Below are 15,726 nucleotides of genomic sequence, written 5' to 3'. Positions count from 1 at the left end.
GCGTCATCGCGATCGCGATCACTTTCGCTTTCAGAGCGATCGCGATGACGCACGCGCACACACAACTCCCGCTTCTCCCCCTCCCCCACCACATATTGCATCTGCAGCCGCTCGCGCGCGGCGAGAACAAATCGGTTCACTACTTTTTTATACAGCATTGTAAAAACTGTATATCTGAAAATATTCATGGGGAACAAAAGGAACTCTCCAACTAAACCTTTTTGGGTCACTTGGGCTCACTCGCTGTGTCCAAGTCGCAAACTACATTTACACCCCACCACTTTTTAAAAGTCACTAGCCTCCACTGTGAAGACAGAAACTCTACAGGTCATGTCTGTCGTCCAGTACTGTACAGGTACACAACAAACCACTCATCAAATTATAAGTGAAGAGATTTGCTACATACTTCCGGTCTCGGGTGGGCTGCAATTTAGTCCAGCACTGTTGGTTTCAGCTACCAACATACGAAGACCACTTATTGACATTTCATAATGCCATTCACATATGGTATGATTGCAACTAAGTGCATCCCAGATTTACTGACTATCTCTCCCTCTTATACCTGCTCAGGACCATAAACGTAAAAATATCATAATAGACAACCCTCTGCAGTAAACAACTTAGTGGAATACGATCACAAAAAAATATCAAAAAGGGGAATGCATAGCTGAGCAACGATACCAGCTTGCCAAAAACTAAACTGCACACCTTTATCGCACACTTCTTCACCCAGCTACTGCTAAGTACAACACTCCAAAACACATTAACCGCATCTTGGTGGACATGTAAACATTAACCAAATAGGATTAACATAAACATACATTTCCTAACACACACCATGGCGTGCCACCCATGTAGGCAAGCGGTTCTGCGCCCCAATAACGGGTAGTAAGCGCCATATAAATGTTACAATACATTAAGCCTTGCCACACCGTCCCATAGCCAGGGGCAGGCATGATATACTGACACAGAGACAAAATCGACAAGTACTACAAATTACTGCAACAAGCACACTGCACACGGATATCACAATACACTAACGTAAAGCTAAAATGACCTAATTTACCGCAACAAAAAAACTGAAAAACTAGCCCAGAAAAAGATAATCAAATTCTTGCATAACCAATGTTACACAACCAATGTAACAAGAGACACCCAAATCAACATCATCACAGATAGAATTATGAAATTATCCAATCCCTATAGTGGAAATCCCAATCAAATCATTCAGACGTGCCTACCTGCCAGACACTTACATGAATCGTCCGTAACTCTGCTAATGCCCGTCGTCCGATGTTAAATCTTTCAAAGAATACTTACTATCTGGCTGTAGTTTCAGTACTTCCGGGTCGCAAAACACTCAATCCCCAGGCAGATCATAATCTGGAATTCGTCCACGAGTTGGCTACACGCGTGATGTATAACGAGATCTATGATTGGAGAAGTGTCGGTAACTCAGCAAATCACACTGCCCTGCACACAGTTCCAAAGCGCTCATTGGCAGCGGAATTCTCACGTGCCTCTGCGATAGATTATACAATGTGAAAATTGTCTTCGCTACTTGACACGCAGTTTGGTGATTGGCTTTCGTCGGGCCGTGTCAATTGGCAGAGGGGGCAGTTATCTTTAACAATGGGGCGATATTGGCCGAGCATGTCTTGCTGTTCACATCAACGATACTTGAAAGGGAGGTTGGACCTTAGTGATGGTGTCCCCGGTCGGACGAGGATAGTGTAGACGCTTCTTTCACGTTCTCCCCAATCTGGCTGGCTCGTCGGCCTTACTGGTTACTGCTGGAGAGCCATCGCATAGCTGCCAAGGTCCAGATTGCTGTGTAACATGTTGATAATTTCAGTGTAATTATGAGTGACATTTCAATGACCCTGAGTGACACTTTCTCGCGAGCAAAAGATAACTGCTAAGTTTCATTTGACTTATCTGTGATATTTTCTTATTATCCTTGTGATTGTGTGACATTTCAATACTGATGTGTCACAACATATTGCTTTCCAACAACAGTTTGATCCAAAACCAATATAACTGAACTAATTAACACTTCCTTTCATCCATATTAGCATTGCATCTTATACTATAGAACTTGGCTTTCACATCTGACGTTAGCGTGCGTTGCCTTTGTATACCAGATTTTACAAAGCCTGTATTGCATTTTATGATGTTTGCACTTTACATATTAAACCAGCATTTGCAATGCAATAGGTCTCGCATTTGCGAGAGTTTGAGCTATTAGCATTGTAAATGACAGTGCCTTTTATTTATGTTTTAAAAAACAAAACTTAAATAAAAGGCATTGTCATTTACAATGCCAATAGCTCAAACTCGTATAAATGCGAGACCTATTGCATTGCAAATGCTTGTTGATGCCTTGTCCTCTGTAATGGTAAGTGTTCTAGTGCTAATCTTTGGTTATGTATATTGTTCTAAGACCCCTCCCCACCCTAACCTCCACATATGTGACACCCGAGGACCTGACTGCATGATGATGGCCCCATCAGAAGTGGAGCTGCAGCATTTGTTCCCTCATTAATTGGATGCAAAAAACAAGCAGGCCAGGGTTCTTGTTCCCTTGTGAAGTTGATCCTAATATCCAAGTCATGGGCAAAGCAAGAGATATGTGCTTACAGACCATGGAAGCCAGGAGAGGTGCATGCACTGTTCTAAATAAAAGCTCCAACAGTTCTAACCCAGCGGCACCTGCCATGTAAATACGCCAAAAGGTTTGAAATCCAGAGAGCGCAAGGGAGGCCTATTAATAATATGACACACAAGCAGAAAATATTAAACGCATTTGAATTTTAGCCAAAGCTTTGGGAGAAGAGCAGCTCAATATCGGAGGTTCAGGTGAGAGGAGAAAATGAGTGAGAAAGACTAGCGAGTCAGGGGTGCACATCGCGCTCTGTTAAGAAGCAAGGACAGCTCCTTTAGATCTTAATAAAGAGTTGTGTGCATCTTAAAAAAAATCGTGCTGATTTGTTTTTACTTCGAGCTTCCAATTATGTATTTATGGTTTGACATGCACTGTTTCTTTTCGTAATTATAGTGGCTGATTTTCCCGTTTTACAGCATGGGCTAACAATTTCCCACAACGTTTGACACGATTGCTTCATAGTTGTGTACATAGCCATTTCATTTGGCAGACCCTGCCTCCACCACTTTTGAGTTATGCTGTTGTGTTTTTGCTATTGTAGACCAAATGAGCATTAATTTGCCTGCCTGGTGAATGTGGCGGCAATGTCATTCAGCGAGAAACAAGACACCCTATTGGGTCAGTTGGTGTCACTCGCTTTGCTGTCTAGGTGGAAGTTACAAATCACTTATAGCCCCACCACTTTCAGAAGTCTCAGGCTGCCACTGCCATAGCCTTCGATGTTTGAAAAGCAGCACAAGTACTGGGAAAGCCAATTGGTCTTGTTTTGCCAAAGTTAAGCAAATGACATGATCTGCTTTGCAAATACCTGACCGGCCACCTTAAGAGTAGAAAGTCTTGTTTTTCATACTTTCAAGATGGCCAACATGTTGCAAGATGCAACATGATGTATATCGTCACGGCAATGTACATGATGTAATTCACTTTGTGTCACACAAGAAGGCACCCATTTTCAAGAACAAAATACAAAGATTTTTCATACTTTTAAGATGGCCAGTTACTGATATTGGCACTACCAATGACAGTGAATTTAAAAGCCTCTTGCATTGGCAAAGCCATAGCGGCTACCACCATGCAAAAAAGCGACAAAGGATAGAGGAAAAGGGCAACATCTAGGGAATCACCATAGCAGCATTCAGCACTTGCTGCTCTGCTGAGGACCATTATTAGAGAGGGTGGAAGGTTAGAGACACGGTGCTTCAGAAGGAGCAGTGGAAAGAACGCGAGTGAGCTTTGAAGAGCAAGATATAGAGTCCCATGGAGAGCTAAACATTTAATGAAAAGAAAAAAGAAGTTCAATGATGTCAGCAGTTGAAACATACACCGAGCCAAGCAAAAATAAACTATATTTCAGGGGAGGGAATAAAACAGAATAAATAAGAAACCCAATCATAATTAAAAGGGAAATGAGGTTGATAAAAAAGCCATCTAATAATGAGCAAGGGCGGACACGGTATAGTTCTGCATACACATACAATGTTGTATGGACAGTTGGTGCCAATGTAGTAAGATCTTTAAAAGGACATACTCACACATAGGCCGTATAGGCAAGACAGGCGAAACCGGCTAATGTCAAGCTGAGGCAACAAAGGAGTTGCGCCAAGTGGTGCAGACACATTAGTCTGCAGATTTCAATGTTTAATCAGGGAGCCCTGGAGAAGAAGCTGATTGAACCTGCCGGCTCTTGTCCGTAGCACGAGCAGCTGAAGGTGAGAGAGTGGGTTCCAAACACTCTACATAAACATTCTGAGGACTCCACAGCCAAATCTTCTACAGCCCCTGGTCCTCTTGGCCTTATAGGGTGTGATTACGGGTACTTGTGGTCCGAGTTTCCAAGGGCCAAATCTCATTAAAATCCCAAGGAAGCAGAAGGGGAGAGCAGCAGCCTTGCCCCATTAAAAAATATTTTGTAAGGGGAGGGGCCTGTACAAGATAAAAAGAAACTACCAAAACATATAGCTTAGTGAAGAGAAGGGAATGGAACACAAATCCGGAGGGTTTAACAAGGTGTTAATTTTAAATTACTGGCTACTGTGGTACAAAGAGGGTCAGGGTACAGTGCTCCTTCGGGTCCAGCTAGAAAGGTAGGCACACGTCGTACTAGAGGAATTAGTCAATTTCCCAAGGTTGTGCATGAAAAATATTAGTATAAGTGTCTTTCATGGCTTTTTGCCAAATAAAGAATTTTGATTGATAGTATAAGTGAAGATTCAAGAATGCAAAAAGGGTGAGGCAAAATTCCACACAAGACCACGCCAACAGCAATATCTTTTCTGTAATGTCCTGCAGTTTGAGTTTCCTGCCCCACTCTCCTCCTAATTGTTCAGCAGACTTTGCAATGAATCAGCAGCTTAATCTGCTCATAAAGATGGATCTTCTCCACAACAGTCAACCACTGCTCCTTCAAATTTTGGCTCTGGGTACCTGAAAAGAAACTGTAGCTTTGGAGAGATCCATTCCCTAGACTCAATGCTGTTGGGTGCAAGGTCAAAAGTTCCAAGTTACCCATAGAAGATAGTTACCAGTTTGGTGTCCACAATTCTGGTAGGGAATAGCTTTAATACCCCAGCAAACATCGAAGAGAAATGGCCACTTATGGACATGTAAGAACTTCAATGACTGTTGTATCCACTCCAAATATTGATGGTATTCTGCAAAATAGCAGTGAGCCACCAAAAGAATCTAAAAGCCCCATTTGGGAAATGATGAAAGCTGTGTAACAACATGATGTGTAGACCCGGAGTCTCAGAGTGAAATCGGGAAGAGTTTCATGAATCTTATGATAATGTAGAGAAGAAAATTGACAACATTACTCCAAGAACTAAAATATTGAAGAATCTTGTACAGTCTATTCAGCAGATAGTACTGAATTCTTAGAGACATCTTCAATATTAAAGGGTCTGCTCGGCTTACTATGCAACAATGGAGTGGATAAATAAGCACGTAAGCTACAGAGCATACACAGAGATCCTTTTCAATGGTACACAAAACGAAAGGAGCTACGGAAGATACTGGTAAACTACGTATCTTACACTGTGAAAAAACAGATCTTAGCAGCAGTCCTTAATTCAAAAAGAGCACAGGGGTTACGTTTTCCATTTATGATATGGTCCAATGTCTCTAGAGTGATGGTTTTTAGACTTGTGAGCTATGTAAAAGAAAAGATGAAGAAATCTAGCTGGAGCTAGATTTAACAAACGGGAAAGAATTATTATAAATGTAATGCTAACCACCCCACATAAACAAAAAGTTTTGGGAAAACTCAAGCAGAAAGAGTCAGGATATAGAATTAGTTTGCATGATCTGCCATTGAAGATGGGCAATCAGTAAAATGCAGCATTTTCAATACAGTATAGTAAGGAGTGTTCAGTTAGCCTGAAAATCCAAGGTAGATAAATCCTTAAGAATTATCAAACTAGTAAAACATCCATTAACTGGAGAACTGTTCCGTAGGAAGCATCTCTTTTGAAGTTGGCAGAAATCAACTAAGATAGAAAGGATATCCGGTAATTTTGAAGGGGTATCAAATAGAGCTAGGCTGTGTTGGAAGAAACTCAGAAGGTAATTAAGGAAGGCTGGGCAAAGATTGCAAGATCGTCAAATGGGTTCAGTACTTAAAATTTATGATGGGATTATATATTCAAGGAAGGTTTTCTCCATACAATCTGTGCCCCAAGTATTGTGAAAACGATTGGTAAAACATTTTGAAGAAACTTCCAAAAAGTGGTTTTAAAAAGGATTGTGGATTATGTATTATGGAAAATGGCAACAAAGTTGGGATTCTCCAGACATGTCTGACAGATTAAAGGACAATTGATCTCTAATGGGGTGCATACCTGTATATGATTTTTTGAGCAATTTAAAGGGAAATGATCAACTAAGGTCTTGGAGCTCTTGCATAAAGCTATCTCTGGGAAACCCCACCAGAGCTGAACATTTCTAAATAATTTAAAATTAAATGTCAAACTAAAACTAATTTCAAGACAATGTCAAGTCTTCTGTTCTCATCCAAAAGGAAGTACCCAGATGGCATGTATATTTTTGTTCGTAAGAAACAATGATTGATACCTTTGAAAGAAACGTGGATCAATGCTGGATGCACACAACAAATGGTAAGAATTGATGAATATGATTTTTAAATTTGTTCAGCCAGTTACACTGAGGAATAACAATCTTTTTTTCACGCTTAATGGGTTATTCAGGGTGTCCTAGACTCTTTCTAAACTTCAATGTACAACTACAAGTAAATGCCAGAACTGTGATGTCCCAGAAAAAAACAATGGTCATATGTTTGTAATATGTCCAGTTTTGGACCCCTTTTGGTGTAGCAGAACAACAATTGTGTCTAGTATCATATACCAAGAAAGGAATGTAGGTGAAGCTATTGTATTTTTTTTAATGATCTACTTAATCCTCTTAAGACAAGATGTTTTATGAAAAGTGGACTGTCTCCAGTGCTTCTCAAATATGAGAATAGTTAGATCAGTGATATACGTTAATTGGATGGAACCTAAGAGTCTGGTAGAAAGGAGCGAAATTGTGAGCTCTTCTCAAACACTGGTTGCGTATAGAAACTTAAGTAACCATTCAAGCATTATATCCACACAAATGTCTTGTGAATATGTTGCGATGCACTCCCTGGAAAAAAAGCAAATTGGGTTTCAGATGTTATGTCTTCCCACTAGTCAAGGGTAGTAAGCGCTATATAAATGCAATTACAACAGCCGGCAAAGTGTGCAGGTTTGCCAAGACTGTACATCTAAGGCGGATAAGAGGACCAAAAGAAAAATTGGATAAATCCCATATTAATGGCCAAATTGGCATGAATTACATAAAATCATGTAAGCACTGGAGGGAGATAGAAAAGAGGATCTAACATTTATAGACAAGTGGTACAGACAAAATAAAACAGAGAAGTGGAAGCAAACCCACAGTGATAATCATTACCACTGACTTGAGGCACAACAAAAATATTACTTACCATGTAATCATATGTGCATAGCATATAGTGCTGTAGCTTCGCATGCTCTGCATATTACTGCAATCTAGTGTTGGGTGTCTGCAAGTTGTTTTCATTGAAGAAGTCTTTCAAGTCACAATATGGGATGTGATTACTCCCTTAGTAGACAATGAGCATAGACACTACTTTTCTTAGATTGTTTTTCACACAGGGGGTGAGAACGTGTATGACGTGTCAAGTAAGAGTATTATGGTGCATTATACATACTGTGCAGTGTAAACTAGGTAATAAAAGAAGAGATCGGCCATCCACACAAGCTTCTGGTGTTGAGGGTGAGCTTATGTGAATCTATTGCACTACACGCTACAAACAGATGCTTACAGCGCAACACATTCTGTCTGGAGCATATGTAGTTTTAGATACACATTCTCTACATAGATTCAAAAGCAGTACCCTTCCCCAAGTGATGGCTAGTGCATTGATGATGCAGATGTCTGGAACATTACTCTTTGGCCAACAAGAACCTGCTGGTGGGCTAGAATTTCCAAACAGTACAGCTTGGTAAAGGTGTGGGGAGTTGACCAGATGGTAGCTTTGCAGATGTTACTCAATCTCAATCAGCCACTACAGGATGAAAGGTGATTAAAGACTGTGGGGTAGAAGGAATAGCACTTTGCTCTCAAGGTCCCCCAGGAATTTGGCCAGTTATGAAAACCACTGTCACAAATACCCTGGTTCTCAGTTGGAGTCCCCTCACAAGAGATGGGTCAGGGTTAAATCCTACTTGCATGCTTCCTCTTAGTGAAAGCAAAGGCTAGTCAACCCTAGGGAGTTGGGAGGAGTCAGACCCTATGCCAAGGAGGCCTGACTACAGTTTCCTGTTGTCAAGGAGGCTTTTCCTTTCCCATCAATCTGTTCTCTCCTGGGGATAGGCAAGGCTGTTCTCTCATGCACTATTCCTAGTTTCTAGTAATCTTTCCCCTTCCCGAAAGCCTGCAGATACCGTCATCCCCACAAATCTACCCACCAGGTGAAGGTGACAATTAGGGTTAGGGTAAGAAGCTTGGCTCTGTGGTGTGGGCTATACATTTTGAAATCTTTGGCTCTAGTGGGACTTCCAAAATGGGATGGGGTCTACTCGAAGGTCTACTTCCTAAATGCCTCTCCAGGAGCAGAACCACTGAGGAAAGATGTTTGTAGTTGGGGAGTCACAGCTCTTTCCTAAGTACACTCCTGCCATTTTACTTCCCTGGTGGTCAAAGTATTTGGATTCCTGATGGGGGTTGCAGTCTGCCATAATTCCAGAGCAGAAATGGATTTGAAAGTCAATGGAGCAACGTTATAGTACCCAGAGCAGCCACTGACTGAACATATTTTTGCATCCAGCAACTGTATTACCCAGATTGGTCATGAATATGATGCGTGATCACACAGGGAGCTATTAGGAGCACTTCTGCTACACGCATGGGGAGACTGTTAGGGAAGCTACTGGTGATGTCACATGCTTAGCACTACAGAGGTGGAGGTAGCACTAGTGAGGTTCTTACATTGATGCAATAATGATTTAGCCAACACATCAATAATCACCCACACTTACCTTTTCACACATGCATAATATCCAGCATCCTCTGACTTTGCAGGGAAAAATGCAACTGTCTTCTCCACCACATAAATCCTAGAAAGACTGTCTGTAGTTATAGCTATATTTTTATCTTTCTTGAACCAGGTAAAGTTGTAGGCCACATCAGTATCCTCAGAATTCAGCAAGCTACATTGAGGGCAGTCCATAAAAACTGGCTCGCCTTCCAACACGAACGTTCGATCAAACTCAATACCACAGTCTTCACATTGCTCTACACATAAAAGAGAAACAAGTGTTATAAAAAGTATCACACAGATGTAGAAAGGTAAAAGTGAAGTCAGCACACCAGCAAGCTCTCACATGTATCACTTTCACAACAGCAATAAACATTCCTGAATTGTCAGAGCCTTTAGTAGTGAGAGGTTGTACAATGTTATTTTTTTTAATGTAACATTCTGTGTGCTTGATGGTAACCACAAAAATGTCATAATTCTTCATAAGGGTACACTATTAAACAGAAGTAAAAATACTAAGTAATCATTAACAAAGGCAAGTGGTCTGCTTTTAGGTGTGAAAAAACATTTATTAACGTGTGTATGTATGTGTGCGTGTAGAGAATTGAGAAAGGATGGATAGTTGAGGATTCATGACTAAGTAGAAGTGCTAAGAGATGGATGAATGAGTGATATTTTTAGAGGTGACTAAACAAGAATAAGTATGGATGGAAGGATTAGTGTGAGAACTTTCCATCACCCTTATGTTACCTCCAGCCCTAGGCACACACTAGGGGCAGTGGCGTGGCAATGGCGAGAGAGGCCCTAGTGCGAGTAAAGAGCATAGGGCCCTGGCCCAGGTTAATAAAGTACAGCAATAATCCAGATTCAGTGGGCCCCTTCAGCCCTACGTGCCCTGGTGCCATTGCACCTGCTTCACTATTGATAGCTTCCCATTTGACTAAGGGCAAGGGGAGCCAAAGAGGAGTGTACTATCATAGAAACCCCCACTCTCCTATGTCAGTAACTGAAAGCACTTCATTTAAAATTCTGTAAAACAAACTACATGTAATTGCTCCTCGTGTGGCTACAATTATCGTTCTTTATGTCAGAATTACGGATTATAAAAACAATAGCAAAAACAAATGTTTATTTAAAGTTCGTGCTGACAGATACTGACCACGGATTGGCATCCAGGCTTTAAAGCCCTGTGCTTCCAGGGCTCGAAAAATCATTAAAATGTCACTAGACCTGCAGGTCTAGTAATTTTAATAATCTACTCTGTAATGTACTTGACCCATGAACTGGTCTCCAACTGTGTGATCCTAGGCAGATATTTTGTCTTATGGAGTCGCCTTTTTCTTTATTATCACATAAGAGAGCACCTTCAAATATGCAAGTTTACTATTTCTGCTGTACAAAAAAAACTATTTACTAGATTAAATGTTTGCTCCATGTATTACAAGAATTGAGCCCATATATAGCGTACACATGATCCCTGGCTTGCCTCTTCATTCACTAATAGCATTGTCATCTGGGCAGGAGCAGTAATAACTCCCAGTTCATGTTTAAAAACGTACTTTTCATAAATACATTACCAAAGCCTGAAATGGTAGTGTCATTTACAGATAGCATACTTTTCATTGAAATGGCCACAAAACTTTCCCGCTAACATGTAGTTTTACTGATAATTGCACATAAACAATGTTAAGAAATTGTGTTTCAGCAAAAATATTTAAAATTTGCACATGACCAATTAGTGTTCTAATTTGTTTTGATGCTCTAAAAATATTTTTTTCACTACATAATTACAAAAATGGGTCTTCATAAGTATTGAAATATGTTTGAAATGTTTGAACAGTTCACTTAGCTATTTCAGTGGTGTGTTAGAAAAAAAGTCTGAAATCTTACAGTCTTTCATTTAACATGCTTTGCACAGTTCAATTGTCACACAGTTCATTTTACAAAATCCTCTAACTTGAGTCAGAGAGAGAAATAAATGTAGGAAGACAAACGGACTATTGATCTGTCTCTGAAAGCCAGCAAATGTGACAAGATAACGAAATTTGAAGGCATTTTTATTGCTCTTTCACTTTGTGGACAATTAAGATGCCTTTCAATTTTGTTATCTTGCCACATTTGCCCTGCTTTCAGAGGCAGAGGTCAAAAGTCAGTTTATCTTCCTACATTTTCCTTTTGGTCTGTCACTGAAGTTAGGGGATTTTTTTAGCTCCCCAGAAAGAGCAAGTGGTCCCTAAAAATAGCTCGCCCTGAATAAATCTTGCTGGACAATGCCAGTGGACAAGTGGATTTTTTGGGAGCCTTGGTTTTGGCAGTTTGTTTGAAATGGATTACAACAGCCAGGCGTCTCCATGGCCACTAGCACTAAAACCAGCCCCAAGCACACAAAAACAAGACCCCACCCTTCCAGCCTCACAGGGAAATGCTTAGTGCCCAACAAGGCCAGTCGGGCCAGCTAAATGGGGCGGGTCTTTACAAAAGTAACTAAGCCCTAAAACAAGAGGTATGACATTCTTGTCGTGAGTAAGTGTGGCTTGTAATTCTTAAATGAAGTCTTCCCCAACAAAAAACTGATATGGGCATGAAACAAAATATCTAATTAACAATTTTAAAAGCACCTGTATACTGGGCAATAAGAAAATTAGGGCTTAAAATGGCTACTGCTCACGTTTTTCTGGTCCTTTCAGATTTTTTTATGTACATGCTCGGGATTTTAAACATATTAATACACTTCTGGCCAGTAAAGATAAAAATATATATGCAAAAAGCACAAGTAAAAATGACTAACGTTTGGCAAATACCACCGGAGACCAGAGAAGAGAGACATTTACGGTTTCTAGAGGAGTATGGCATTTTTAGGTGGAGCCTGGCCAGCATATGCCCTGCTCTGCGAGGCATGCTGTATTCAGGTAGGGACTTGAAGCTCCACACACTCTCCACCCATATTTTTCATTGGCTTGTGCCATTGTCCACTGTCGATTGTGGTTGTTCATTGGTCAATCGGCTTAGTAGTCCCTCCTTAGTACTGCCATGTCTCATTTTGTAACCTACCAAGGCGACACCCCCGTTACGCGTGTTGCTAGATTTTAATTACAGCCTATGAGCACTATTTTCTCACATTGCTTTGTCCTGCCTGCTGTTGCAGGACATGCTCTCTGTAAAAGCGTTTTAACATTTGTTATAGCATGGACGCCGAACACATTTGCAATGCAATAGATAAAAATAAGATAAGATTATCTTATCTTTATCTAATGCAATAGGTCAGCTATTGGCATTGTAAATGACTATGCCTTTTATCTGTTTTGAAAACAACACATAAATAAATGGCATTGTCATTTACAATGCCAATAGCTCAAACTCTCGTAAATGTGAGACCTATTTCATTGCAAATGCTGGTTTTTAACTTAATGTGTCAAACATCTGTCCGTACCAAAATACATAGAAAGGGTTGCATGCACACTTGTGACACTGCCTCTGCATCAACTTTGGGGACCCCAAAGAGAAACAAGCAGGATGGCGTGAGTAAAATTGCTTTATGTACAGAAATGGGCTAAGATTAAAAGGCACGCATTGTTGATTGCCCAGGGAAACAAACATTTAGAAGTACAAAGCATTTTTAAGTCTCACCTAGACATCATGTGTCCCGACTCATCAAGACCTTTTGTTTTTCATTAGTGGACTCAGAGCCTGCCCATCGTCACCATTGGTTGGCTTCATTGTCACACTCATTGGCTTGCTTCAAATTTGTAAGCAGCCATAGTCTTCTCATTTCTCTTCGTCTGTCTGTCCCTACCATGGAATACAGCCACATTATTTATGCTATTCCACTGATCTATGTAGGTACTACTGTTTCTTTTTTTTAAGCACTTTTCTAATCATCTTCAGCTGGCTTCCTTCTGTATTTCACCTTCCTCTGCTGTCCATCTTCTAGTCATCACCTGCCCTCCCTCCGTCCCTCCATTGTTGTCTGAGTTGGTTGCCCCACGCACCCTCCCGCCATTGTGGTCAGTGTTGCTAGCCCCCCCAACAGTCCTCTCCCATTGCCTATGTTGCTTGCTACATCTGGACTCCCTCTTTCCACTCCTGCCCATGTTGCCTACCCCATTTGTCTGTTGTTGACCATCTTGCTTGACCCACCTGCCCCCTCCTTTCATTGTTGCCAGAGTTGCTTGCCACGACATACCCCCTCCTTCTGTTGCTGCTGGTGTCATTTGCCTCCACCTGCCACCCCTTTTTTTGTTGCACATGTTGCTTGACCCCAACTGTTCTCCCTCCTTCTGTTGCATCCTGTGTTGCTTTCCCCTCCCACCTGTCCACCCTCCCTCTTTTGTCCGTGCTGCCCCACCACTCGCCATAGCAAACAAAACATTGACTCAGTCAGTGCTGGTGGTATAATAGCACTTCCCCCTCACCCTTAATGTTACCTCCATCCTCCCTCTGTGTTGCCTCCTACACCACCCTTCCTCCCGCCAGTGTTACTGTTGGAGTTGCTTGCCTCAAACTGTCCCCCTTCGGTTGTTGTCTGCGTTGATTGCTCCTCTCACAAATGCACCCTCCCGATGTTGTCCATGTTGCTCCACACCCTCCATAAAAAAGCGCAATGACGTGGACGCCAACAACCAAGCCATGACGGTACAAAAGGGGGTGGTGATGGACGGAGCATCAGAACCAATCAAACACTCACACCCAGTCAACAGTCAGTCAGTCAAAGTACTTTATTTCGATAAATAAATATCATAAAAAGGCATAGAAACAGTACAATCAATATTACAATATTACAAAAAATCAACAATTCATATTATCTAAAATGTTTAAGAAGGGGTGTCAGTAAAATAAAACATCATAAAAACATCATTTAACATAAAACATTAATATTCTCCCAAATTCACAGACGTTATAATTCATATAAAAGTTAAATAATCAGCCAATTCATTACATTAAAAATTAATCGGATTGATAGCAGGCTTCCTTTTCTTGGCCCTAACAGCACCCACTAAAAAACTTGCAACATGGAACATGATCCTGGGGGTCTGCAATAACTGTAGATACAGGAGGGCAGGTTTGACCTGTATAAACCCCGCCTCCTTTAGAATTGGGAACAAATATTTCTTTCTTAAAGCCGTGTAATGGTCACAGAACATCAAGAAATGCATTGTGTTCTGGATCGAGAAATCATCACAATTACACGGCGTTCCTTTTTCAGGAGGACACCAAGTTTGAAAGTGACCAAGAGTAAAATGAATCAGGTTCAGCCGAAAGCGTGTAAGTAGAAACCGGTGGAACGGTTGATTAACAATAGACAGGTATAATTCAGGGCCCACATGAGTACTCAAAATGATACTGGCCCGTACCGAAGGCTTCTCATATTCTACTTGTTCTCTTTCTAAACATAACAGATCTTTCATCATACGTTTGATCAATCCAATATCTTTAACAGTTATTAGATCCGGGGAATAAAAAAGATCCGGTCTCCCTAATCTATCAAAACAGTTTTTGATATAGACTAACCACGTTATTTTATTTAATTTATCCAGCTGCAGACAGTCTTTTAGAATGATATGGTTGAGCGGAATTTCTTGATTCAACCAAGTCTTTAGCCAGGCTAAAACGGGGGCCAGTTTAATCAGATCTGAGATGTAACCCACACCGAGTTCAGTATGAACAATATGTGTGGGGGTAGACTGGGGGAGAGAAAGAACCGATCTTAGGAATTTATTTTCCGTGATCTGTATACTTTCCATAGAGCAATGACCCCAAATGGCAATTCCATATGTTGCAACTGCAAGGCATTTTGCTTCATAAATTTTTAGCAGGGTAACAATTGGCCTTGCGCCAAGTTTAATCATAAAACCCCGAAGTGCAGAAGATGACTTTACAAGGGCAACGTTTCTATTTTTTATCTGGGGGCCCCAGGAGCCTTTCTCATCAAAAGTAATCCCTAGGTATGGGAATGTTGCTACTTTACACAATTCTTGCTTCCCACAGGTAAAAGTTTTAGAGAGTTTGTTTTTGTTACCCTTACCCATGATCATAATCTGGGACTTTTTAGCATTAATCCTTAAATCCAGGGAAGTCATAAATACCTCAAAGGCATCCAATAGTCGTTGGAGGCCAACACCAGTACGAGAAAGCAGGACAGCATCATCCGCGTACAGGAGAACCAGAATACCGAGTTCTCCTATGCGTGGGATGTCCTGGGTGGCATCTTTTAGTGTGGCCTCCAAAGCATTTATATAAATAGTAAAAAGGAGGGGAGCCAAAATGCACCCCTGCCTAACTCCCCTTTCTGAGTTAAAATGGCTAGTGCATCGCCCCGCAGTAGTAACTCTAACTGAGGCTATTAGGTCAGTATGTAGATCTGCTAAGAGGTTAACAAGAGCCTTATCCAGTCCCAGGTCAAGTAGGATTTTCCATAGTTTGGATCTATTTACAAGGTCAAAGGCTGACGAGAGGTCCATGAACCCCAGATACATGGACCCCTCCTTCGCCTTCGTGTATTTCTCTA

General features: G+C 41.1%; 1 protein-coding gene and 1 long non-coding RNA gene across 7 annotated transcripts in view; one reads left to right on the top strand and one right to left on the bottom strand.

The window, feature by feature from the left end:
* Positions 1–15,726, top strand: part of LOC146805511 (uncharacterized) — a 457,188-nt gene that overhangs the window by 72,449 nt on the left and 369,013 nt on the right. The gene's annotated exons all lie outside the window — the stretch shown is intronic.
* LOC146805512 (interleukin-1 receptor type 1-like) overlaps positions 1–15,726 on the bottom strand; it is a 237,300-nt gene that overhangs the window by 133,874 nt on the left and 87,700 nt on the right. For all 6 annotated transcript variants that reach the window (XM_085622782.1, XM_085622783.1, XM_085622781.1 and 3 more), the window contains one exon: positions 9,223–9,478. In XM_085622782.1, coding sequence (XP_085478908.1) covers positions 9,223–9,478 — 256 coding nt within the window. The remainder of the gene's footprint in view (positions 1–9,222; positions 9,479–15,726) is intronic.

The sequence above is a fragment of the Triturus cristatus genome, chromosome 8 (assembly GCF_964204655.1).
Source record: "Triturus cristatus chromosome 8, aTriCri1.1, whole genome shotgun sequence".
Taxonomy (NCBI): domain Eukaryota; kingdom Metazoa; phylum Chordata; class Amphibia; order Caudata; family Salamandridae; genus Triturus; species Triturus cristatus.
The sequence above is the reverse complement of the archived record's forward strand: the minus strand, read 5'-3'. Positions and strand labels throughout refer to the sequence as shown.